Source organism: Rhincodon typus, chromosome 27, assembly GCF_021869965.1.
Source record: "Rhincodon typus isolate 14 chromosome 27, sRhiTyp1.1, whole genome shotgun sequence".
Classification (NCBI taxonomy): Eukaryota; Metazoa; Chordata; class Chondrichthyes; order Orectolobiformes; family Rhincodontidae; genus Rhincodon; species Rhincodon typus.
The window spans coordinates 41,191,039-41,210,453 of NC_063358.1; the positions used below are offsets into that span (position 1 = coordinate 41,191,039).

The 19,415-nt window shown below is 39.7% G+C and overlaps 1 protein-coding gene across 1 annotated transcript in view; it reads left to right on the forward strand.

Annotated features, from left to right (window-relative positions):
* adgrb2 (adhesion G protein-coupled receptor B2) overlaps positions 1–19,415 on the forward strand; it is a 683,435-nt gene that overhangs the window by 565,771 nt on the left and 98,249 nt on the right. Inside the window, exons 21-22 of the mRNA XM_048613298.1 lie at positions 5,464–5,614; positions 11,728–11,797. Coding sequence (XP_048469255.1) covers positions 5,464–5,614; positions 11,728–11,797 — 221 coding nt within the window. The remainder of the gene's footprint in view (positions 1–5,463; positions 5,615–11,727; positions 11,798–19,415) is intronic.

Genomic DNA, 19,415 nt, shown 5'->3' on the forward strand with positions numbered 1-19,415 from the left:
TCTGACAGTCCGCTTTTGTGTACCTTGTAATTTTCCTCTCGTATTCTATTGTATCCCTCTTAAACGACCACTTGGATCCTTTGATGAGTTCTAAACTACTCCATGACCTCTGACTTGCTCCTCTTTCTGGAAACTTTATATCACTTCTCTTCGGATCTACTAATTTTCTTTTACTAACTATGATTGGGCCACTTTTCCTATTGTGTTCCTTCACCCAAAAGGAATGCATAACTGCCTCAATGCATGCATAATAAATATTAATCATCACCTATACACCTTCATGCTGGGGTTATTCAATCTAATACAACCAATTCACCCCTCATATCTTCAAAGTTTGTTTTTCAGACTTAGGTCCCTAGTTTTCGATGGGACTCCTTCACTTTCTGACCTCATAATGAATGCTATCATGTTATGGTCAAAGAACCTCTCACAACAATATTATTATTTAACCCTTTTCATTACACAAAACCAAATCTAGGATAGCCTGCCCCAAGTTGTTTCCTCAAAGTACTGGTCTAAAAATCTATCTTAAACACCAAGGATCATTTTCCATCTCATCCTCATCTTGACATATACTTCCGGAACTGAGGCAACCAATGATAGATGAGGTTCAAAGTAAGGTCAGCTCAGTAATTTATTAATGCCACCACCCAGATTTTGAATGCTGCACTCTGCTTTGTAAAAGAAAACTAGGCTCTAGTACACCTGTAGACTTCTTTGTAACATCTTTCCAAACTGTACCCCACCAGGGGTTGGAGGTCAAGTGCCCCCAGGGGAGGTGGGGTCTCTCCCTTAGGGAAAGGTTCACCTCAAGCATCCATAAGCAACAGACAACAGATAGCGTCCAGTGATGCTGGACAGGGATTAAACTAGCATTGGTCACCAAGGAGATGTTGGCAAAAAGTATTCCCATTTAGCATCTCATGGAACTACAATAATAGTCAAGGCATTTGTGAGTGGGAGAGAGATATTTGGAGGGTGAGAACTGGTGAGCACCTTGTAATGGTTTGTGAAGAAAATGTGCAGCCCTCTTAGTCTTCTTCACCCTGTTGCCTTTCATGGTCTCCCCTTCCTTGTTGATGCTGAGGTACCAGGACCGACCAGATTCCCGTAGTAAGTACAGGACCGAAGAGTATGTCACGTAGTAATTCTCAAACATGGACTCCTTGAACTTGCATTCAGGTGTGAAGTGCTCCTGTGGAGTTTAAAACAAGATTAACTTCGCTTTCTGATCTCTGGTGTAGCATCTCTCCCCGCCTCCTTCACTTCGAGTTTTGGTTCCCATTGTACTGAAAAATCAAATTCTCATGCTCATGGGCTTTAACTTTCATACTGACAGGCCTCACTGTGTGTCTCTCACTCACAGGCCTCACTGTCCATCTCGCATTCACATCCCTCATTTACCCCTTATCCTTAAACTAAGGCCCCTTGTTCTAGACTCCCCCACCTTTGGGAAAATCCTTCCTGCATCTAACCTGCCCAGTCCTGTTAAATTTTATAGTTTTCTGTGAGGTCCCCACTCATTTTCCTAAATTCCAGTGAATACAGTCCTATTTGACTCAATCTGTCCTCACATGTCGGTCCTGCTATCCCAGGAATTGATTTGATAAACCTTTGCCACACTCCCTATATAGCAAGAACATCCTTCCTCAGATAAGGAGACCAAAACTGCACACAATATTGCAGGTGTGGTCTTATCAACGCCCTGTATAATTGCAGCAAAACATCCCTGTTCTTGGATTCGAATCCTCTTGCTTTGAAGCCAACAAATATGTGGTGTTCTTTACTGCTTGCTGCACCAGTACGCTTGCTTTCAGCGACTGATGCAGGAAGACACACAAGCCTCATTGAACATTCACCTCTTTCAGTTTACAGATATTCGAATAATAATCTGCCTTCCTATTCTAGCAACCTAAAGGCTAGCTCAGTGGTATGTAATAAAGTGCCACAATGATAGTATCCCTATATCTGATCCAGGAGACCTGGGTTCAAGTTCCACCTGCTCTAGAGGTGTGCAATAATATCTCTGAATAGCTTGATTGGAAAATATCTGCAACAAAGTATTTATTTAAAATATATGAAGATAACTTGCAATTCTGATAACATTGTAAAGAATCCTTCAATATTGTATAGTTTTTTCCCAACAGTTAATATGTGATAAAATTGATTTTCTGTATCCATTAGTGGTCTTTGGACCGGCAGTCTATCAAGAATGTAATATTTTAACACAAGGTGTTCCAATGCTGGTTACATTTGATCCTGCACAGAGCATGTGCATGGCTTGTTGCAATTTCTCTTAATGGGGTACTTTAATCAGTTCAATGATTACTAAGCAGCAATTCATAGGTCACCCTGTTTGTCATTGAGAGAGTGAGTCCACGTTTCCTGGTTTGTTTTTATATGTGAAAAATGAACCACAGTGTGTAAGGGGGTGTTCACCTCAAGCATCCATAAGCAACAGACAACAGATAGCGTCCAGTGATGCTGGACAGGGATTAAACTAGCATTGGTCACCAAGGAGATGTTGGCAAAAAGTATTCCCATTTAGCATCTCATGGAACTACAATAATAGTCAAGGCATTTGTGAGTGGGAGAGAGATATTTGGAGGGTGAGAACTGGTGAGCACCTTGTAATGGTTTGTGAAGAAAATGTGCAGCCCTCTTAGTCTTCTTCACCCTGTAGCCTTTCATGGTCTCCCCTTCCTTGTTGATGCTGAGGTACCAGGACTGACCAGATTCCCGTAGTAAGTACAGGACCGAAGAGTATGTCACGTAGTAATTCTCAAACATGGACTCCTTGAACTTGCATTCAGGTGTGAAGTGCTCCTGTGGAGTTTAAAACAAGATTAACTTCGCTTTCTGATCTCTGGTGTAGCATCTCTCCCCGCTTCCTTCACTTCGAGTTTTGGTTCCCATTGTACTGAAAAATCAAATTCTCATATTGCTAAAGTGCTACTGTTAGCTGGATCCTTGCAGTTGGGACCATATGATCTAAGAAGTAGGTCAGCTCAGCTGGAAAAGATGACCAAAATATCTGACCGAGCTACTGACAAATCATGACCATATCTTCAGTTTGAAGTGTGCAGTGCAGTGTTCAAGCATAGCATGACTGTTAATTCATAGTTACCCACAAGTTCATATAATAGATTGTTTAGAATTTCTAACTTCGTTTAGTGAAGCTTGTTTTGTTTGTTCAAAACCATGGCTTTGTTTTCTTGAAATTGTGAGATTTCAGCCTTTAAACACAAAAAAGTTACTGGTCCTAAATTGATCATAATGTAAATTTGACAGTCTTATCCAGGATCATAACATGAGGTAGAGATGGGTGTTGTCAGTGTATATGTGAAATCTGAAGTTGAGCTTCAGTTGATGTAGCTGAAGGGCAGCGTGTGGTTGAGAAATAGGAGGAAGGCATGGAAAATTCCCTGTGGAGCTGCAGAGGTAATGGTGCAGGAACAGAACGAGAAACTATTGCAAAAGCTACTGCAGTTACGACTAGATAAATAGGAACCAAATTAGGCAAGGGCAATCACACTCAGCTGGACAAGGACAGAACTAATGTCATCCATTATTTTACAGATAAAATAACTTGATCAAAATCTGAAATGACCTTTACTCACTTTTTGTGGTTGTTGTCTTTTGGCCATGCTTTTGAAGCTAGAATTAGCACTGCATGTTAGCAATAAAATAGCACACTATCAGTTCCTCACGCTCGGTGCAAGTAAGCAGGGATTGGTTGTTTCTCTGCAAAAAGTGAAAACTGGTTGGAGGGCTATTGCTAGTAGCTCTCACATCCCTCCTTGAAGAATAAATATGCTGGGAAAGGCTTTTCAGGTAGAACCTGCAGAAAGAGAGTTTAGCCTCAAACATTAAAGAACCAGACTACAAATAGTAGTGCTGTTTTACACACTGTGGTTCATTTTTCACATACAAAAGCAAACCAGGAAAAGTGTTGTCCTGCAGCTTTACTTTTGCAATCTGCATGACATTCTCTTTACAAAGATCCACCTGACATGTGGTGGAGAACATAGTTCCCAATGGAAGGAAACGCCTGGGAATTGGGACTAAAACAGATTTGCTACTCATTCAGCCAGTAGCATAAACTAGAAATCCAGTATTTCCAAATGTTCTTGAACTTTATGTAAGTGGATATTGCTTGTGGTGCCCTGCTTATCCCATGTAATTCGAATACTGTTTTTTACTACCACCTGAAATTAATTATTTCATTCAGATACCCCTCTTCAACATTGGTTTCAAAGAGCCAAAGTGGAGAAGTAATGAGATTTTTTTTGCTCCAAAATATTTGTATAAATGTGATGTGAAATCATGGTTATTGAGTACTCTAGTAGAACAACAATAGTGTGTGTAGTCTTATTAAATTGACAAGCGGCTCAGGCTCAGATTGCTTGCATCCTTTCTATAATATGTAAGTGCTTCTCCAGGAGTGCTTGGTTTCTAAAACAGTGAAAGCTGATGTTCTAAATCATTGTTATTTCTTGCTTCTAATGGAATTTAGAACACTATGATCTAACTATAGTGTTAACAATCCAAAGCCTTGAGTGGTTCAATGCCTGAAGCTGCAATGTTCTTGACGAAATTTAAGCCTATGTAAACATAGATTGTGAAATTTGCAGCTCCTCTCTCTGATCTTCATCAATAAAGCTAGGGCTCAGGTGTTTCAAGAGGTCACGGTTGGCCTCTTAACAAAGAATATATAATGAAGATTGGATCAGGCTCAAGGATCTAAATAGTCTACTCCTGTTTCAGTGTTCCTTTGTATTTGCTTTTGGGCAGATTATCACGTAAAATAGAGGGCAGAGCAAAAGAAAAATACTGCTGAACTTTAAGTGGAATATAGCTTCATTTGGCAGCGTAGTTTCTTTGAATTTGAGAAATTTTGGATTTCTTTCATGTTTTATATTGCAGAAATTTATATGTTTAACGCTGACAGTGTGACCCATATATCTTAAATTTTAATTTAGTCCAAAAAACCACAGAAGAGCAACTTGTCTGGTCACTACCTGGAGCAAGTTCTTAATTGTGTTGAAAATTGCATTGTTTGACATTGCATCTGAAATCACAAACTCATTGAAAAATGAAGTCAAGATTCCACCAATAATATCAACCAGAGAAGGTTTTCATCAATTTGTTTAAGTACAGTATATAATATTCAAAGTAATTCTTAATTAAATGGTTCAATACAGTTCATGGAAACAGCAAATTATTTTACATGGGGAGTAACCCTAAATTCACTTTGCAGTGCACTGACCTAAATATACAGATTATAATGATCAACCGACAAAATTATGCTAGTATTACAGTAAAGGATGGTAAGGATTAATCTTGGTTGTTCCTGCCTGTTTCATTCAGAACTCAACAGGCAGCATCCTTTTGTTGGTTTTGTGAGGTATTTCACACTCTGCTTTATCTGTTCCTTAAAACTTTTTTCCTGCTTTTCTCCAGGGAGTGTGCATGATGACAGCAGCTTTTCTACATTTCTTTTTCCTCTCATCCTTCTGTTGGGTGTTGACAGAAGCCTGGCAATCTTATCTTGCTGTTCTGGGGAAAATTAGAACCAGGCTTATAAGGAAACGGTTTCTCTGCCTTGGCTGGGGTATGTGACTCTGTTTATCATTAAAATGCCCTTATCATGTTTGATCTTCAACGGAACTTTTAACATGCTGTCTTACCTAGCCTATATATGATTCCATTTCCACAGCAATATGTTTGACTCTGAACAACTGTGTGACATAGCCTAGCAAGCCATCCAATTGTATCAAATCAGTACAAAATTGTCTACCAATAAAAGTGGACAGACAACTTCACTGTTAGACTTCTGGTATCTAGCTGGTGAAAGAGATCAGTCAATTTTCACTTAGGTTTAAGATTTATTCACAATGTTAAAAGTTACTAATAACATCAATAATATTCACACTATAGTAAATAACTATCATATTTAAGTGTGTTAAATGCTTCTAACTCTATAATACTCCACCAATGTCCTTTTTAATATAGTTAAGTAATAATACGTCTGTACCCACAGCTGTATGCACTTAGCCTTAATTTATAGTTAATCCTGGTTTCACCTTAAGCACCATTCATGAGAAAGGCAGAACCAGCACAGTTGAATCTTCACTAATATTGCGAACTTGTAGCAAAATTGTTAAGCTGCCCCAGAGACTAGGTAATCCATAGTATAACATAGTATAAAGGATATAGATCACAAAAACAGACAATTCAGTTCATCCAGTTTGTGTTCGCATTTATGCTTTACATGAGCCTTTGTCCATCTCCCCTCATCTAAATCTATGATCATAACCCTTTATTTTCTTCTCTGTCATATGTTTGTATATCTTTACCTTACAGGAATTTATAATTTTTGCTTAAACATTCAATGTGTTTGAAAATTTCATGTTCTTAATAGTCTTTGGGTGAAAAAAATTCCTGTCAATTCACTATAGAATTTCTTGACGACTGTCATATATTGATGGTGTCTAGTTATACTCTTCCCCTGAAATTTAAAAATCACGCTGTACTTAGTCTCTTGAAACCTTTCAGAATTTTAAAGACCTCTGCAGGTCACCCCACGGGTTCTTTGTTCAAGAGAAAAGAAATCTGCCTTGCTCATCCTTTCCTACCCACACATTTCTGGTACTTTCCTTGTAATTCTTCTCTCTAGTTCCTCTATATACTTTTTGTAATAGAGCAAATAGAACCGCACAAACTGATCTAAATATGGCCTATCCAGGTTTAAAACAGATCTTGCATTACATGGACAATGGAATCATACAATCATTACTGTATAAAGTAAGTAATTCAGCCCATCATATCCATCCTGGCACTTTACAACAGCAGTTTACCTGATGCTACTCATCTGTATTTTTCCTATAGCCCTGAAAATAAATCCTTTTTGGGTAATGATCCAATTCACTTCACTACTTTTGAATTATATCCCTCTAGAAATGAAATTTTGTATTTGAGTTGCTTTTATTTAATGGTCTTATTAACCTGTGATGCAATTTTTAATGAATACTCGTTCTCCAAGATTCCCTTGTTCCTGTGCCCCATCTCGCTTCTAAATACTAAGTGACCTCCTTATTTCTTCCTACCAAATGTAGTGGCATATATTAAACTGTGTTTAACTTCACTTATTAATTATTTGCATGTTCTGCAAGTTTATTAACTTTTTCCTGTAATATGATGCTTCCCCCACCAAGGTCTATATCATAATGTAAATTGTGAATAGAAGTGATTACAGCACATATCCTTGTGGAGCATCTTCTGCTTCTCTGAATGATTACCCTTTACTCAAGTACGCTGTTTTAAGTCTTGAACTAAGTTGACAATCCATTCTGTCATTTGTCCCCACTCCACATTCTCTGGCCTTCTTCACTGGTCTGACCATGTTAGTGTTAATAGGAGTGACTATCACCAAGTCCTTGTGGAGTTGAAACCCCATCTTCATCCTAATAACACCCTCCATCATGTTGTGTAATATTATCATTGTGCTAATTTGGACAGTGTTGACACTGCTGCCTGAATTCTCTGAGCTTTAATAGATACCAGGCTGGGACAATATAAATGTAACAAAGGGTAACGTTTTGTGACAACCTATTACATAGTAGATAGAAATTCACAGCCCAAAATCTTCTGATCTATGCTGTTTCTATAAAATGTTTATTCTCATATGTGGGAGTTAATGGTATTGAAAATTGCTATGTCATTTTAAATGATCGTGGATACTAAAGAACACAGGTAGACCATGAGGAATGATATTGTGAGTTGATACGACTGTGATAGCCATCAGTTGTTAAAAATAAAGGTTCGGAAACATGCCATTTCTTCATGCAGCTGTTAATTATTTCTTTTAACTCTCAGTTCCTCCCAGCGGTACTGCCCACATACAGCACGGAATTATCATCTATTCTTACGAGCCTTTGGTATGAAACAAAAACAGAAGTTGTTGGAAAAGCTCAGCAGGTCTGGCATCATCTGTGAAGAGAAATCAGAGTTGACATTTCGGGTCCGGTGACGCTTCCTCAGAACTGATGGTAGCTAGGAAAATGTAGGTTTATATGCAGAAAATAGGGAGAGGGATGGGATTAGGAGTAAACAACAGGATAAAGGATAGAATCCAAACAGAAAGAAGGACAATTGGATAGACAAAGGAATGGATAACAATCTGGCTACAAGGTTGAATAGCTGTTAATGGAGACTGTTAGTGGCTAACAGTAGGTAGTATGCAATGGCAGACTATGTGATAGCAAGGCCTGGTGTGTAGGGTAGAACATGGGAGAGTTCAGGCCTTAAAATTATTGAATTCAATATTGAGTCTGGAGGGCTTCAAGGTCCCCAAGTGGAAAATCAGGTGTAGGTCTTCCAGCTTGTACTGAGCTTTGCTGGAACACTGCAGCAAGCCTGAGTCAGAAATGTTGGCCAGGGAAAAGGGTGGTGTGTTTAAGTGGCAGGCAAGTTGAAGTTCAGGGTCTTTTTTGGGGGCAGAATGTAGATGTTCTGCAAAGCAGTCACCCAGTCTACACTTCGTTTCCCCAATGTAGAAGAGACCACGTTGTGAGCAGCGAATGTAGTAGACTAGATTGTGTGAAATCCAGGTAAAGTGATGCTTCACTTGGAAGGTATTTTTGGGCCCTTGGATATTGAGGAAGGAGGAGCTGAATGAGTAGGTGTAACACCTATGGCGTTTGCAGGGGAAGATGCTGTGGGGCTATGGGCGTTGTTGGGAGTGAATGAACAGTGGACCAGGGTGTCCCAGATGGAACGTTCCCTGAAGAAGGCAGACAAAGGGGAATATGTGTCCATTAGTGGCATCTCGCTGGAGGTGGCAGAAATGGCATCTGATGCTCTTCTGGATGTGAGTGCTGGTGGGATGGTAGGTAAGGATAAGAGAAACCCTATCACTGTTGCAAGACGGAAGAGAGGGGTGAGGGTGGACCCGGTCACACCGGTTGAGGGCCCTGTTGACAACAGTGCTGGGGAAAGAGTCATCTAGACTCGAAACATTAGCTCGCATTCTCTCCATGGATTTTGCCTGATCTGTTGTGATCTCCAGCATTTTTTGTTTTCAGTTATGTTTTATATAATTCTTCTAATCCAGCTAATATTTTAAAATCTTTTACTTGAGACTATAAAGGGACCAGTGGTAGTGGATTATTCCATGATATCTGTCCCATAAGTGGTTGTTAGTGCTCTCAAATTCTAGCCTAAATGATGGTTAAGCTTGGTTTATTTATGGTGACCATTGATAATATGACACTGTATATGACTGTTTAATATTTATGAAATGAACAAATAAAATGGCAAATAATGCAACCTGGATCCCAGGCCTGGAGAGATCACTTTCAGCTGTCCAGGCTGTTTGCATGATTTTGTGTTTAACCTGTAGATGCCCCAAACCCCCCAAGATCAATGCATCTCAGAGTCCAGGCCAGGAGGAACCAGCTACAGACTTCAGGTCATTTGCATATGGTTTCCAACCATTCTGAGAACACTTTAACCTTTTAAAATGTTCAATTCCTGACCATTCTGAGGGCACTGAATTTTCAAACTTTCCATTTCTTATTCTGTTTGGCTACTTACGACTGAGTATATTTCTTTGCATCGGATAATCAACTGCAGCCTGTGCTCAAATGTACCATGCCATGGAGCAATCAAATAAACTCCCTATCCTCGATGTATTAGCTGAGATCTCTGACAGTAGGATCTTAACGACCATCCACTAAACATTCACGGTTAATATACGCATTGTAATTCCTACAGTCCAATGTGCTACAAGATCAATCTTATTATCAACCTTGTGAGTGAAGCCCTAGCTGTCTGCTCACTGTTAAAACTTGAAGCTGAGATGCTGCATATCAGAACAATCTTGACTGATAACATATAACCAGATCAAATAATAATTTATTTTAAATCACAAAAATTCCAGAAAGTGCCTCTTCTGCCACCCTTCACTCAAAGTGGTGTTCAGTCTCTCTACGATTACACCAGAATGGGAAAGTATCTCAAGAATTTTGGCAACATGTGAAGTTAGCTATTTCATGCTATTACTGTGCAGTAAATCCTCAAATTGATTTCTCCACTAACGGATGCTATCATCAAGCAATGAAAATGTTTTGTCTATCGCACAAATCAGTAATCTGATATATGAGTTTCAGTGCTGGTGTAAGGCCAGGTATGTACGCCAACTGTTCCAATGACTGGTGGACCATATCAAATAACACCTCCCTTGACTACTGGTAGCAGCCAAAACATCAATCATGCTCAACCAGCACATACTTGCAAGCTCAAAAAACTATATCCACCATTTGATGTGAGATTATGCTAAGAGTTACATTGGAAACCAATTTAAGATCATTAGTCGGCCTCACAGTGTGATGCATTTGTGCACGCTAGAAATTGTATATATAAATAAATGTGCAGGACCCTGTAGGCAAAAGGAAAATAAAAGCCAAAGTTTCGTACTTTTACAAAAAAAAGGGTATTGAGCCAGAGATTCGCTGCTGTATCCCCATGGCAGCACCCTGACCAATCAAAATCTACACATTTGGTCTGAGAATTAAGACCAATAGGTAACTATTCTTGCTGCATCTCTAGGTCAGTGACGCCCAAATCATCTAGCAATCTTCTCTCTCTTAAATAAAACAGAGAACTGCAGATGCTGGAAATCTGAAATGAAAATGGAAATTGCTGGACAACAAAACTGCTCAACAGTTCTGGCAGCATCCTTGGAGAGAAAACAGAGTTAATGTTTCAGCTCCATTGACCCTTCCTCAGAACATAATCTCAACTCAAATATTAACCCTAATTCTAACTGTAATCATAATGCTGTGTAAAATTATGTCCCTTTGTTCAAATCTGTTCCTTGATGCCTAGTCCTGATGAGTGCAAGATAAAAAAAATTTAAGTTATTTTCTTTTTGGCAGTGTTTTATTTGTGTATTTGTACAACAGCATAACTGCAAGTTTGATGAAGTCACTGATAAACTTTATTTAATTTTGATTGTTTAATGCTGTTTTTTTTTACCATTGCACCTGAGCAATGGTCCTTTATCTTGGAATGGGCCATCTCTTGCTCTGGATAATTATTCCTTGTCTAGTTTCCAAACTGTCCTGGCTGACATATTTGTGCAGCAGTTATTTCGTTAAAATAAATGCCAAACATAACATTCTGAGTTACTTTAATCAATGAATATTAACTGTGTTGACAGGTGAGATATCTAATGTTATCATTGTCTTACTTTGGTATTAAATGTCATTCCATTTTTCCAAATGACTAATATGACTCCATCACCCAGTTGAGTTGGAGATGACTCATATGTTAATTGAATTACATTCAACTGCTTCAAAAAGTGGGATTGTCTGATTGGCCCAGTGAGACTGGATGTGATTTACTAACTCGATGTATGATATATGCAAAATTAGATCTTTTATATTAACTTGCTTTCTTATTGCTAATCACATAATGGTGTGACAGTATGTAAAATATCTGGTCAAGGACCTGGTAGGTCATTATTGGGAATTTCATTAGAATTTCGTTTGGGAGCATTAAAATCCATTTTGTCAAAATAAGAAGAAAACATCCTTTTCTTTTCTGGAGTGGTGCTGTAAAATTGTGCAGCAGTTATTCAGCTATCAGTGTGTATTCAAACACAATGCAATCATGTGAAGTACAAGACCTGCTTTCAAAAATGTTTGCCTTATTACTCCTCAGGTTTACCCGCACTGATTGTGGCCATTTCCGTTGGATTTACTAAAGCTAAAGGATATGGAACAGCTAATTAGTAAGTATGTTTAGAAAAGTGCTCTTTGCAAAATTGCTTTGATACAGCTACACCATCCAGGACTTCACACTACATTATTTATTCCAACATATCACTGAGGCCTCTTCTTCCAACCAAATTAAGTGAAATATAACATATTGCTACAGTCCTTCTAAGCCACTAAATGTGGTCGGTCAGTTCAGAGACACCAGCTATGATCTCAAAAGCTGATGGTGATTAGTTTTATTAAGAAAATGATAAAAATTACAAAGGAAGCAATGCAATGACTAGTGCCCATGATATTGTCAGTCTAATATCACAGGTTCTACTCAAATGTTGAATTTGTCATTTTTTCAATAGAACTGTTTTACCTTGTTTACTCATGCCAGTTATTCCCATGGTTACTAGCAGCTGAGAATCAAGCTATTGGAAAACCAGCACTTGCAGCCTAAGAAGCCAGTGGTCTTCAGCTTTTAACTGCTCTGTGTCCTCTACCTCTAACTTTAGCTTCCTTACTAGTTAACAGAATTTTGGTGATATATGAGAGACTTATCACTAGATTCTCCAGTTTATTATCTGATAATATCAAAATGATAACGTCAGAGGTGCAAATGACATCACTGTGTGTAAAGGAAGCAATGTGTTGCTATGACTGAGGTTGGAGGATTGAATTGTCTCTTTACTCCCTGTACTGTCATTACTTGTAATGTGAACTTAAATTGCTTTACCCAGTTACTAATATGGCAGTTACATTACGTTATTAGATTGAGAATGAAAATTGAGACTGACAACCAGATTTCTTTAATAAACAAAATTATTGAACTATTGTGAAAACAGGACTTATTTGGCCAAGATATAACGCTGATTGAGACTGCTGGAAATGGGAATGTATAAATGTTTACCCTTTTGATCAATCCAACACACATACACACACCAATTAAAAGAAAAAAAGGACTTCCTATGCAGAGATTAATTTTGAAAAACATTTCGGCCAATAATTGTTAGATCTTGATAGGCTAAAGGATAAGGTATGAAATCTGGTTTTCAGTCAGCATCCTGGCGCATGTAGATAGGTATCATTAAACACATAGTTGTAATTATGACCTTTAAATGTAGTTCATTGAGGAGATGTCAAGAGTTTAAAGACTTTTCAAAACAACTGTACCAGCTTTTGAGGTTGTACAATGGACTCTCCAAAAGAGTTTTTTCTCAAAATTAAAGGATGAGCTTGGTAGCATCTCTCATTCTGCAGGCTCTAACCCAATTGAACTCCAAACAATATCTAAAGCAAATCCATAAACCCAAGCACATGACTTCCAGATACAAGCCCAAGCAGTTAGCTTAATTCATGTGATTTCCAAGAAGCATGTTTTTCAAATATCCCAGTGTCCTTTCAGTGACTTCTTTTTTTCAAACAAGAAACAGGTTTCTCTTCAGCACTCCAAATGAACCACCATTCATGATCCTTTAAACATGAATAAAAAATGCATCTGCATAAGTGTGTACAGGGTTAAACTATGCAAGAACTGGCCTCTGGACTTATTTAGGGCAACAGACCAAATCATTTTTTTTAAATTCAAGTGATCCAAATTGGTTTTTCCTGACAATCAATTCACAGTCATCATTAGATTCTTAATTCCAGATATTTTATTGTTTTGTTATTATCTGGGTCTCTGGATTAACAGTCCAGCAATAATACCACTACACCATCGCCTCCCCTCAGTTTAGAGACTTTCAGACACATTCTTTAGTGATGAAGATCACAGTTTCAATTATGAGAGACTGTAACCTGATCTTCTCAAAAATGCTCTTTAATGATGGTATGCACAAAATAACAAATAGAGACAGCAAAGCAGAAAAATATGTTTCAATGCCCAACGTATAACAATATTCTGCATTTGTGCAGCACCATTAATATAATGAATAGCCCCAAGGTATTTCATAGGAGTATTAAAAAATGAAGCATGATACCTACGACATACAGTGAAATTATGACTACATCACCAAAACCTTGATGAAAGAGGAATGTTTTAAGGAGAGCCTTAAAGGAAGAAAGCAAAGTACAGAAGCATAGAGGTGTAGAGAGGCTAGTTAATATTTTTAAACCTAGTTAATTGAAGGCATTTACACTAATAGTGCAGCAATTAACAATGGGTTTCACAAGATACTAGATTTGGAGGAGTGCAGATATCCCAAAGGGTTGTGGGAGTGGAGGAGATTACAATGATAGGGACAGGTAAAGTCACGGAGGTATTTGAAATCAAAGATGAGAGGTTTCGAATCAAGAAATTGCTTGACTGACAGCGCAGGAGTGATAAAGAAGAAAACATTGAATTAAATCATGTGCAGCAGAGTTTTGGATGACCTCAAATTTATGCACAGTAGAATGTGAGACAATCCAGAACTGTCTCAGAATAATTGAGTCTATAGGCACTGAAGGAATAAGTGAAGATTCAGCAGCAGATTAGCTGAGATTGGCAAAATCAAGTGATTGCAATGGAGCTGGGTATAGGTGATTTTAGCGATGTTGCGGATGTGAGGTTGGATGTTCATTACAGAATGAAGTATGACAACAAGATTGCAAACACTAGGTGGAGAGACAAAGCAGGTAGCTGGGAAATGGTGATAACAAGGTGTAGAGCTGGATGAACACAGCAGGCCAAGCAGCATCAGAGGAGCAGGAAAGCTGATGTTTCGGGTCGAGACCCTTCTTCAGAAATGGGAGAGGGGAAGGGGATTCTGAAATAAATAGGGAGAGAGGGGGAGGCGGATAGAAGATGGATAAAGGAGAAGATAGGTGGAGAGGAGACAGACAGGTCAAAGAGGCGGGGTTGGAGCCAGTAAAGGTGAATGTAGGTGGGGAGTTAATGAGGGGATAGGTCGGTCCAGGGAGGACGGACAGGTCAAGGAGGCGGGATGAGGCTCGTGGGTAGAAGCTTGAGGGGGGAGGAATGGTTAGGGAGGCGTGGACGAGCTGGGCTGGTTTTGGGATGCGGTCGGGGGAGGGGAGATTTTGAAGTTTGTGAAATCCACATTGATACCCTTGGGCTGCAGGGTTCCCAAGCGAAATATGATATGCTGTTCCTACAGCCTTCGGGTGGCATCATTGTGGCAATGCAGGAGGCCCAGGATGGACATGTCGTCCAAGGAGTGGGAGGGGGAGTTGAAATGGTTCGCGACTGGGAGGTGTTTGTTGCGAACCGAGCGTAGGTGTTCCACAAAGCAGTCCCCAAGCCTCCGCTTGGTTTCCCCGATGTAGAGGAGGCCACAACGGGAACAGCGGATACAATATACCACATTAGCAGATGTGCAGGTGAATGTCTGTTTGATGTGGAAGGTCTTCTTAGGGCCTGGGATGGGGGTGAGGTGTAGAGGCAGCTGTAGCACTTGCTGCGGTTGCAGGGAAAAGTGCCAGGGGTGGTAGGGCTTGTGGGGAGTATGGAGCGGACAAGGGAGTCACGGAGAGAGTGGTCCCTCTGGAAAGCAGATAAGGGTGGGGAGGGAAAAATGTCTTTGGTGGTGGGGTCAGATTGCAGATGGCGGAAGTGTCGGAGAATGATGCGTTGGATCCGGAGGTTGGTGGGGTGGTACGTGAGGACGAGGGGGATTCTGTTTTGGTTGTTATTGCGGGTAGGGGGTGTGAGGGATGAGTTGCAGGAAATGCGAGAGACACGGTCAAGGGTGTTTTCGACCACTGTGGAGGGGAAGTTGCGGTCCTTGAAAAATGAGGACATCTGGGATGCCCGGGAGTGGAATGCCTCATCTCAGGAGCAGATGCAGCGGAGGCGAAGGAATTGGGAATAGGGGATGGCCTTTTTGCAGGAAGGTGGGTGAGAGGAGGTGTATTCTAGGTAGCTGTGGGAGTCGGTAGGCTTGAAATGGATATCGGTTTCTAGGTGGATGCCAGAGATGGAGACAGAGAGGTCCAGGAAGGAGAGAGAGAGGTATCAGAGATGGTCCAGGTGAACTTAAGGTTGGGGTGGAAGGTGTTAGTAAAGCGGATGAGTTGTTTGAGCTCCTCGTGGGAGCATGAGGCGGCGCTGATACAGTAATTGATGTAATGGAGGAAGAGATGGGGGATAGCGCCACTGTAGCTTTGGAAGAGGGATTGTTCCACGTATCCTACAAAGAGGCAGGCATAGCTTGGGCCCATGCGGGTACCCATGGGAAATGGTGTTTGGAATGGGGATCACAAATAATGGGCTTCAAATCTTTCCAATTTTTAATTGAAGGAATCTCTCCTGTCCCAGTACTGGATGTTAGAAAAGCGCATTAATAATTTAGCGACAGTGCAGGGATCGAGGGAGACCTTCTTCAGTGGTATCAGGGTACATGTAAAAACCAATGCCATGCCTCCAGATAATGTGTCCGAGGGGCAGCACATTGATGGGGAACAGAAGTGGGCCATGGATTTACTTTTGGGGTCACCAGAAGTGACGGTATAGGAGCATGAAGAGAAGTCATTGCAATTGATACAGTATCATATTAATTAGAATTAGAAATAGAACACACAAATAAAGTTTGACCTTACAGGAACTCCTTCTAAAATTGAAGTCTCCAGTGTGTCTGATCATTTGAGTAATTTTGAAAACCCTGTAGTGAGGTTCTCCAATGTGATACCACTTTTAAAATGCGTATGCCTCACTAATCCTTTTGAAAATGATTTTTGTCCTGGTAGAACTCCTCCTCAGTTGGATGCCTCCAGAGATGCACCCTTCTTGTTGAATTTTTCATGGGGGCTGTTTTGTCATTGGAACCACTTTTAGGGCCTGTATCTTACCAAGGGGAACTTCAAAAATGCTCAGTGATGAGATCTGTTTTTGTAAAGATGAAACTTCCTACTGCCTTTCCTAGGCTTCATTATTAAGATATCTTAATTGTAAAGAATTACTATCATTTACCCCAATAACTAGTTGCCATTGTAGAAAGGGCACTGTTAATTATTTGTGACCAGTCCAGTTTACATTATTGTATTGCACAGTGCATCTCTTAAGACATTTGAAGTTATTTTCTTCGTTTTTGTGGTTTAGAAATGTGTGCTGTCAATTAGTTGCACTCGCTGTGAAGGTAGCACTGCAACAAAGTATTCTCCTCTCAGGGTAAAATTACCTGATTTAGTGATCATATCTTCTGAGGTGAAATTACTGAATATAACAGCATGAGGGCCTCAATTAACACATAGTTCTGAAATGAAAAATCATTGAAGCACCCGGAGTTAATGATAGCATGTCCATTGTTACTGATTGCCAGAGGTAAAAAGAAATCAAAGAGGTACTTCGAAGTTGATTTTTTTTTGCAGTTATTTTTAAGAAAAGATCACTAGTGGCAAATTTTCTCCTTTAACAAGGAGATGTGCATTTCAGAAAATAAAACACTAACTTACTTTTGCTGAACTCCAATCAGATATCTTTCCTGGTCATTAATCATTGTCAAATCTTGTTAAAATTCTCTGTCCCCAGTTACAAAGAGGGACTTCTATCAATGTTCACAAATAAAGGCACCCAATTATATGTAATTTTAAAGACACGACATTTTAAAGAACAACCTTTATTATTGTTGCTAATTTTAGGCACTTTCACTGCTGAATAACCAATTGTTCACAATGAACAAGAAAAAAGGACTGAAAAGAGACTAAGGAAGATGCTGCCTCTATTTTAAGATACTTTTTTGTTATTCTCCATTTTTTGGTAGTCTGACGTGAATGGGAATCTAACAGTGAACCATTCACCAAGGCTGCTCAAAAGATTGAGGAGCATTGATTGGTGGATAGAAAGACACTTTCTCCAATAGTAGAGGGGGCAATGACCAGGCATTGTAGATTAAAGATAAGTGATAGGAAGCTAAGAGGACCAGCTCTAGTTGTGCACTGGTAGTGTCCCTACCTCTGAGCCAAGAGGTCAGATTCAAATCCCACCTGCTGCAGAGAGGTGTAATAGAATGTCTAAACAAGTTGATTAAAAATATCTAGAAGGCTGAGAGGAGAAATTATTTTTCCACTCTGAGGGTGGTGGGAGTCTGGAGTTCACTGCCTGGAAGAGTGGTCGTGTCAGAGACTCAACATTTAAGCAGTATTTAGTTATACACTTGTATTGCCATAGCCTCCAGGGTTTTGGGCCAAAAGCTGGAAGATGAGATTAATATAGTCAGATCTTTGCTGACTGGCACAGAGACAGTGGGCAGAATGGTATCTTTGTTGTAAACGTCAATGAGCCTATAAGTATGGGCACACAAGTTTGAACCCCACCATGACAAATAGTGGAATTTGAATAAAAATCTGGAATTAAAAAGTTAGCCTTATAGCGATCATGTCAATTGTTGTAAACTGTAAGACATAGGAGCAGAAGTAGGTCATTCAGCCCATCAGGTCTGCACCACCACTCAATAAGATCATGGCTGATCCAATAATCCTCAAACCCCTTTTCCTGCCATTTCCCTATTACCCTTAATTCCCTTACTGATTAAAAATCTGTGTACCTTGACTTTAAAATATATTTAATGAATCAGCCCCAACAGCCCTCTGTGGTTAAAAAAAAATCCACAAATTCACATTCTTAGAGAAGAAATTCCTCCTCATCTCTGTCTTAAATAAGCAACCCCTTAGTCTGAGATTATGCCATCTGGTCCCAGACTCTCTCACAAGTGGAGACCACATCTGCCTTGTCAAGTCCTTTAAGCGTCTTGAACATTTCAATAAGGCATCCTCTCATTCTTCTATATTCCAATGAGTGCAACCTACTCAATCTGTCCTAATAAGACAGTCCCTCCATACCTGGTATCATTTTAGTGAACCTTCTCTGGACTGCCTCTGATACAAGCATATCATTCGTTAGATAAGAGGGCCAAAAACTGTTCATGGTATTCCAGCTGTGGTCTGACTATTTCAGCAAATCCTCACAGCTTTTACGCTCCATTCGCTTTGAAATAAAGGCACTACACAATTTGCTTCTGTATCACCTTGTGTATTGGGTGCTAGCTTTTTGTGAATCATGGATGAGGACTCTCAAATCTGTCAGTTCTGCAGCTTTCTTTCTCTATTTAAATAATGTTCAGCTCCTCTATTCTTCCTGCCAAAATGAATAACCTCACATTTCCCCATGTAATATTCCATCTGCCAAATTTTTGCCCACCTTATTTATCCTGTCTATATTGTTCTGCAGACTTTTGTGTCATCCTCAACACTTGCCTTGTCACCTGTTTTTATGTTGTCCACAAACTTTATAGTATATTCACTTTCCTTATCCAAGTCATTAATATATATTGAAAATAACGTGGCCCAGCACTGATCCCTGTGGCATACCCCTAGTTACAGATTACCATCCTGAAAATGTCCCCAACACCTATGGTTCATGAATGTGTTATAGAGAAAATAACCTGCCACCCCTACCTGGTCTGGTCTACATGCAACTCCAGACCCCAGCAATGTGGTTGACTCTCAACTAGCAAGTTGTATCAAACTGCCACAAAATCTAGAGAAAGGATTTTTTTTTAAATTCTCATGAGATGTGGGCTTTGCTGGATATGCCAGTGTTTGTTGTCTGTCATTAGTTGGCAGTCAACCAAATTGCTGTTGGTGTAGAATCGTGTGAAGGCCAGATCGTGTAAAGTCAGCAGATTTCCTTTCCTAAAGGACATTAGTGAA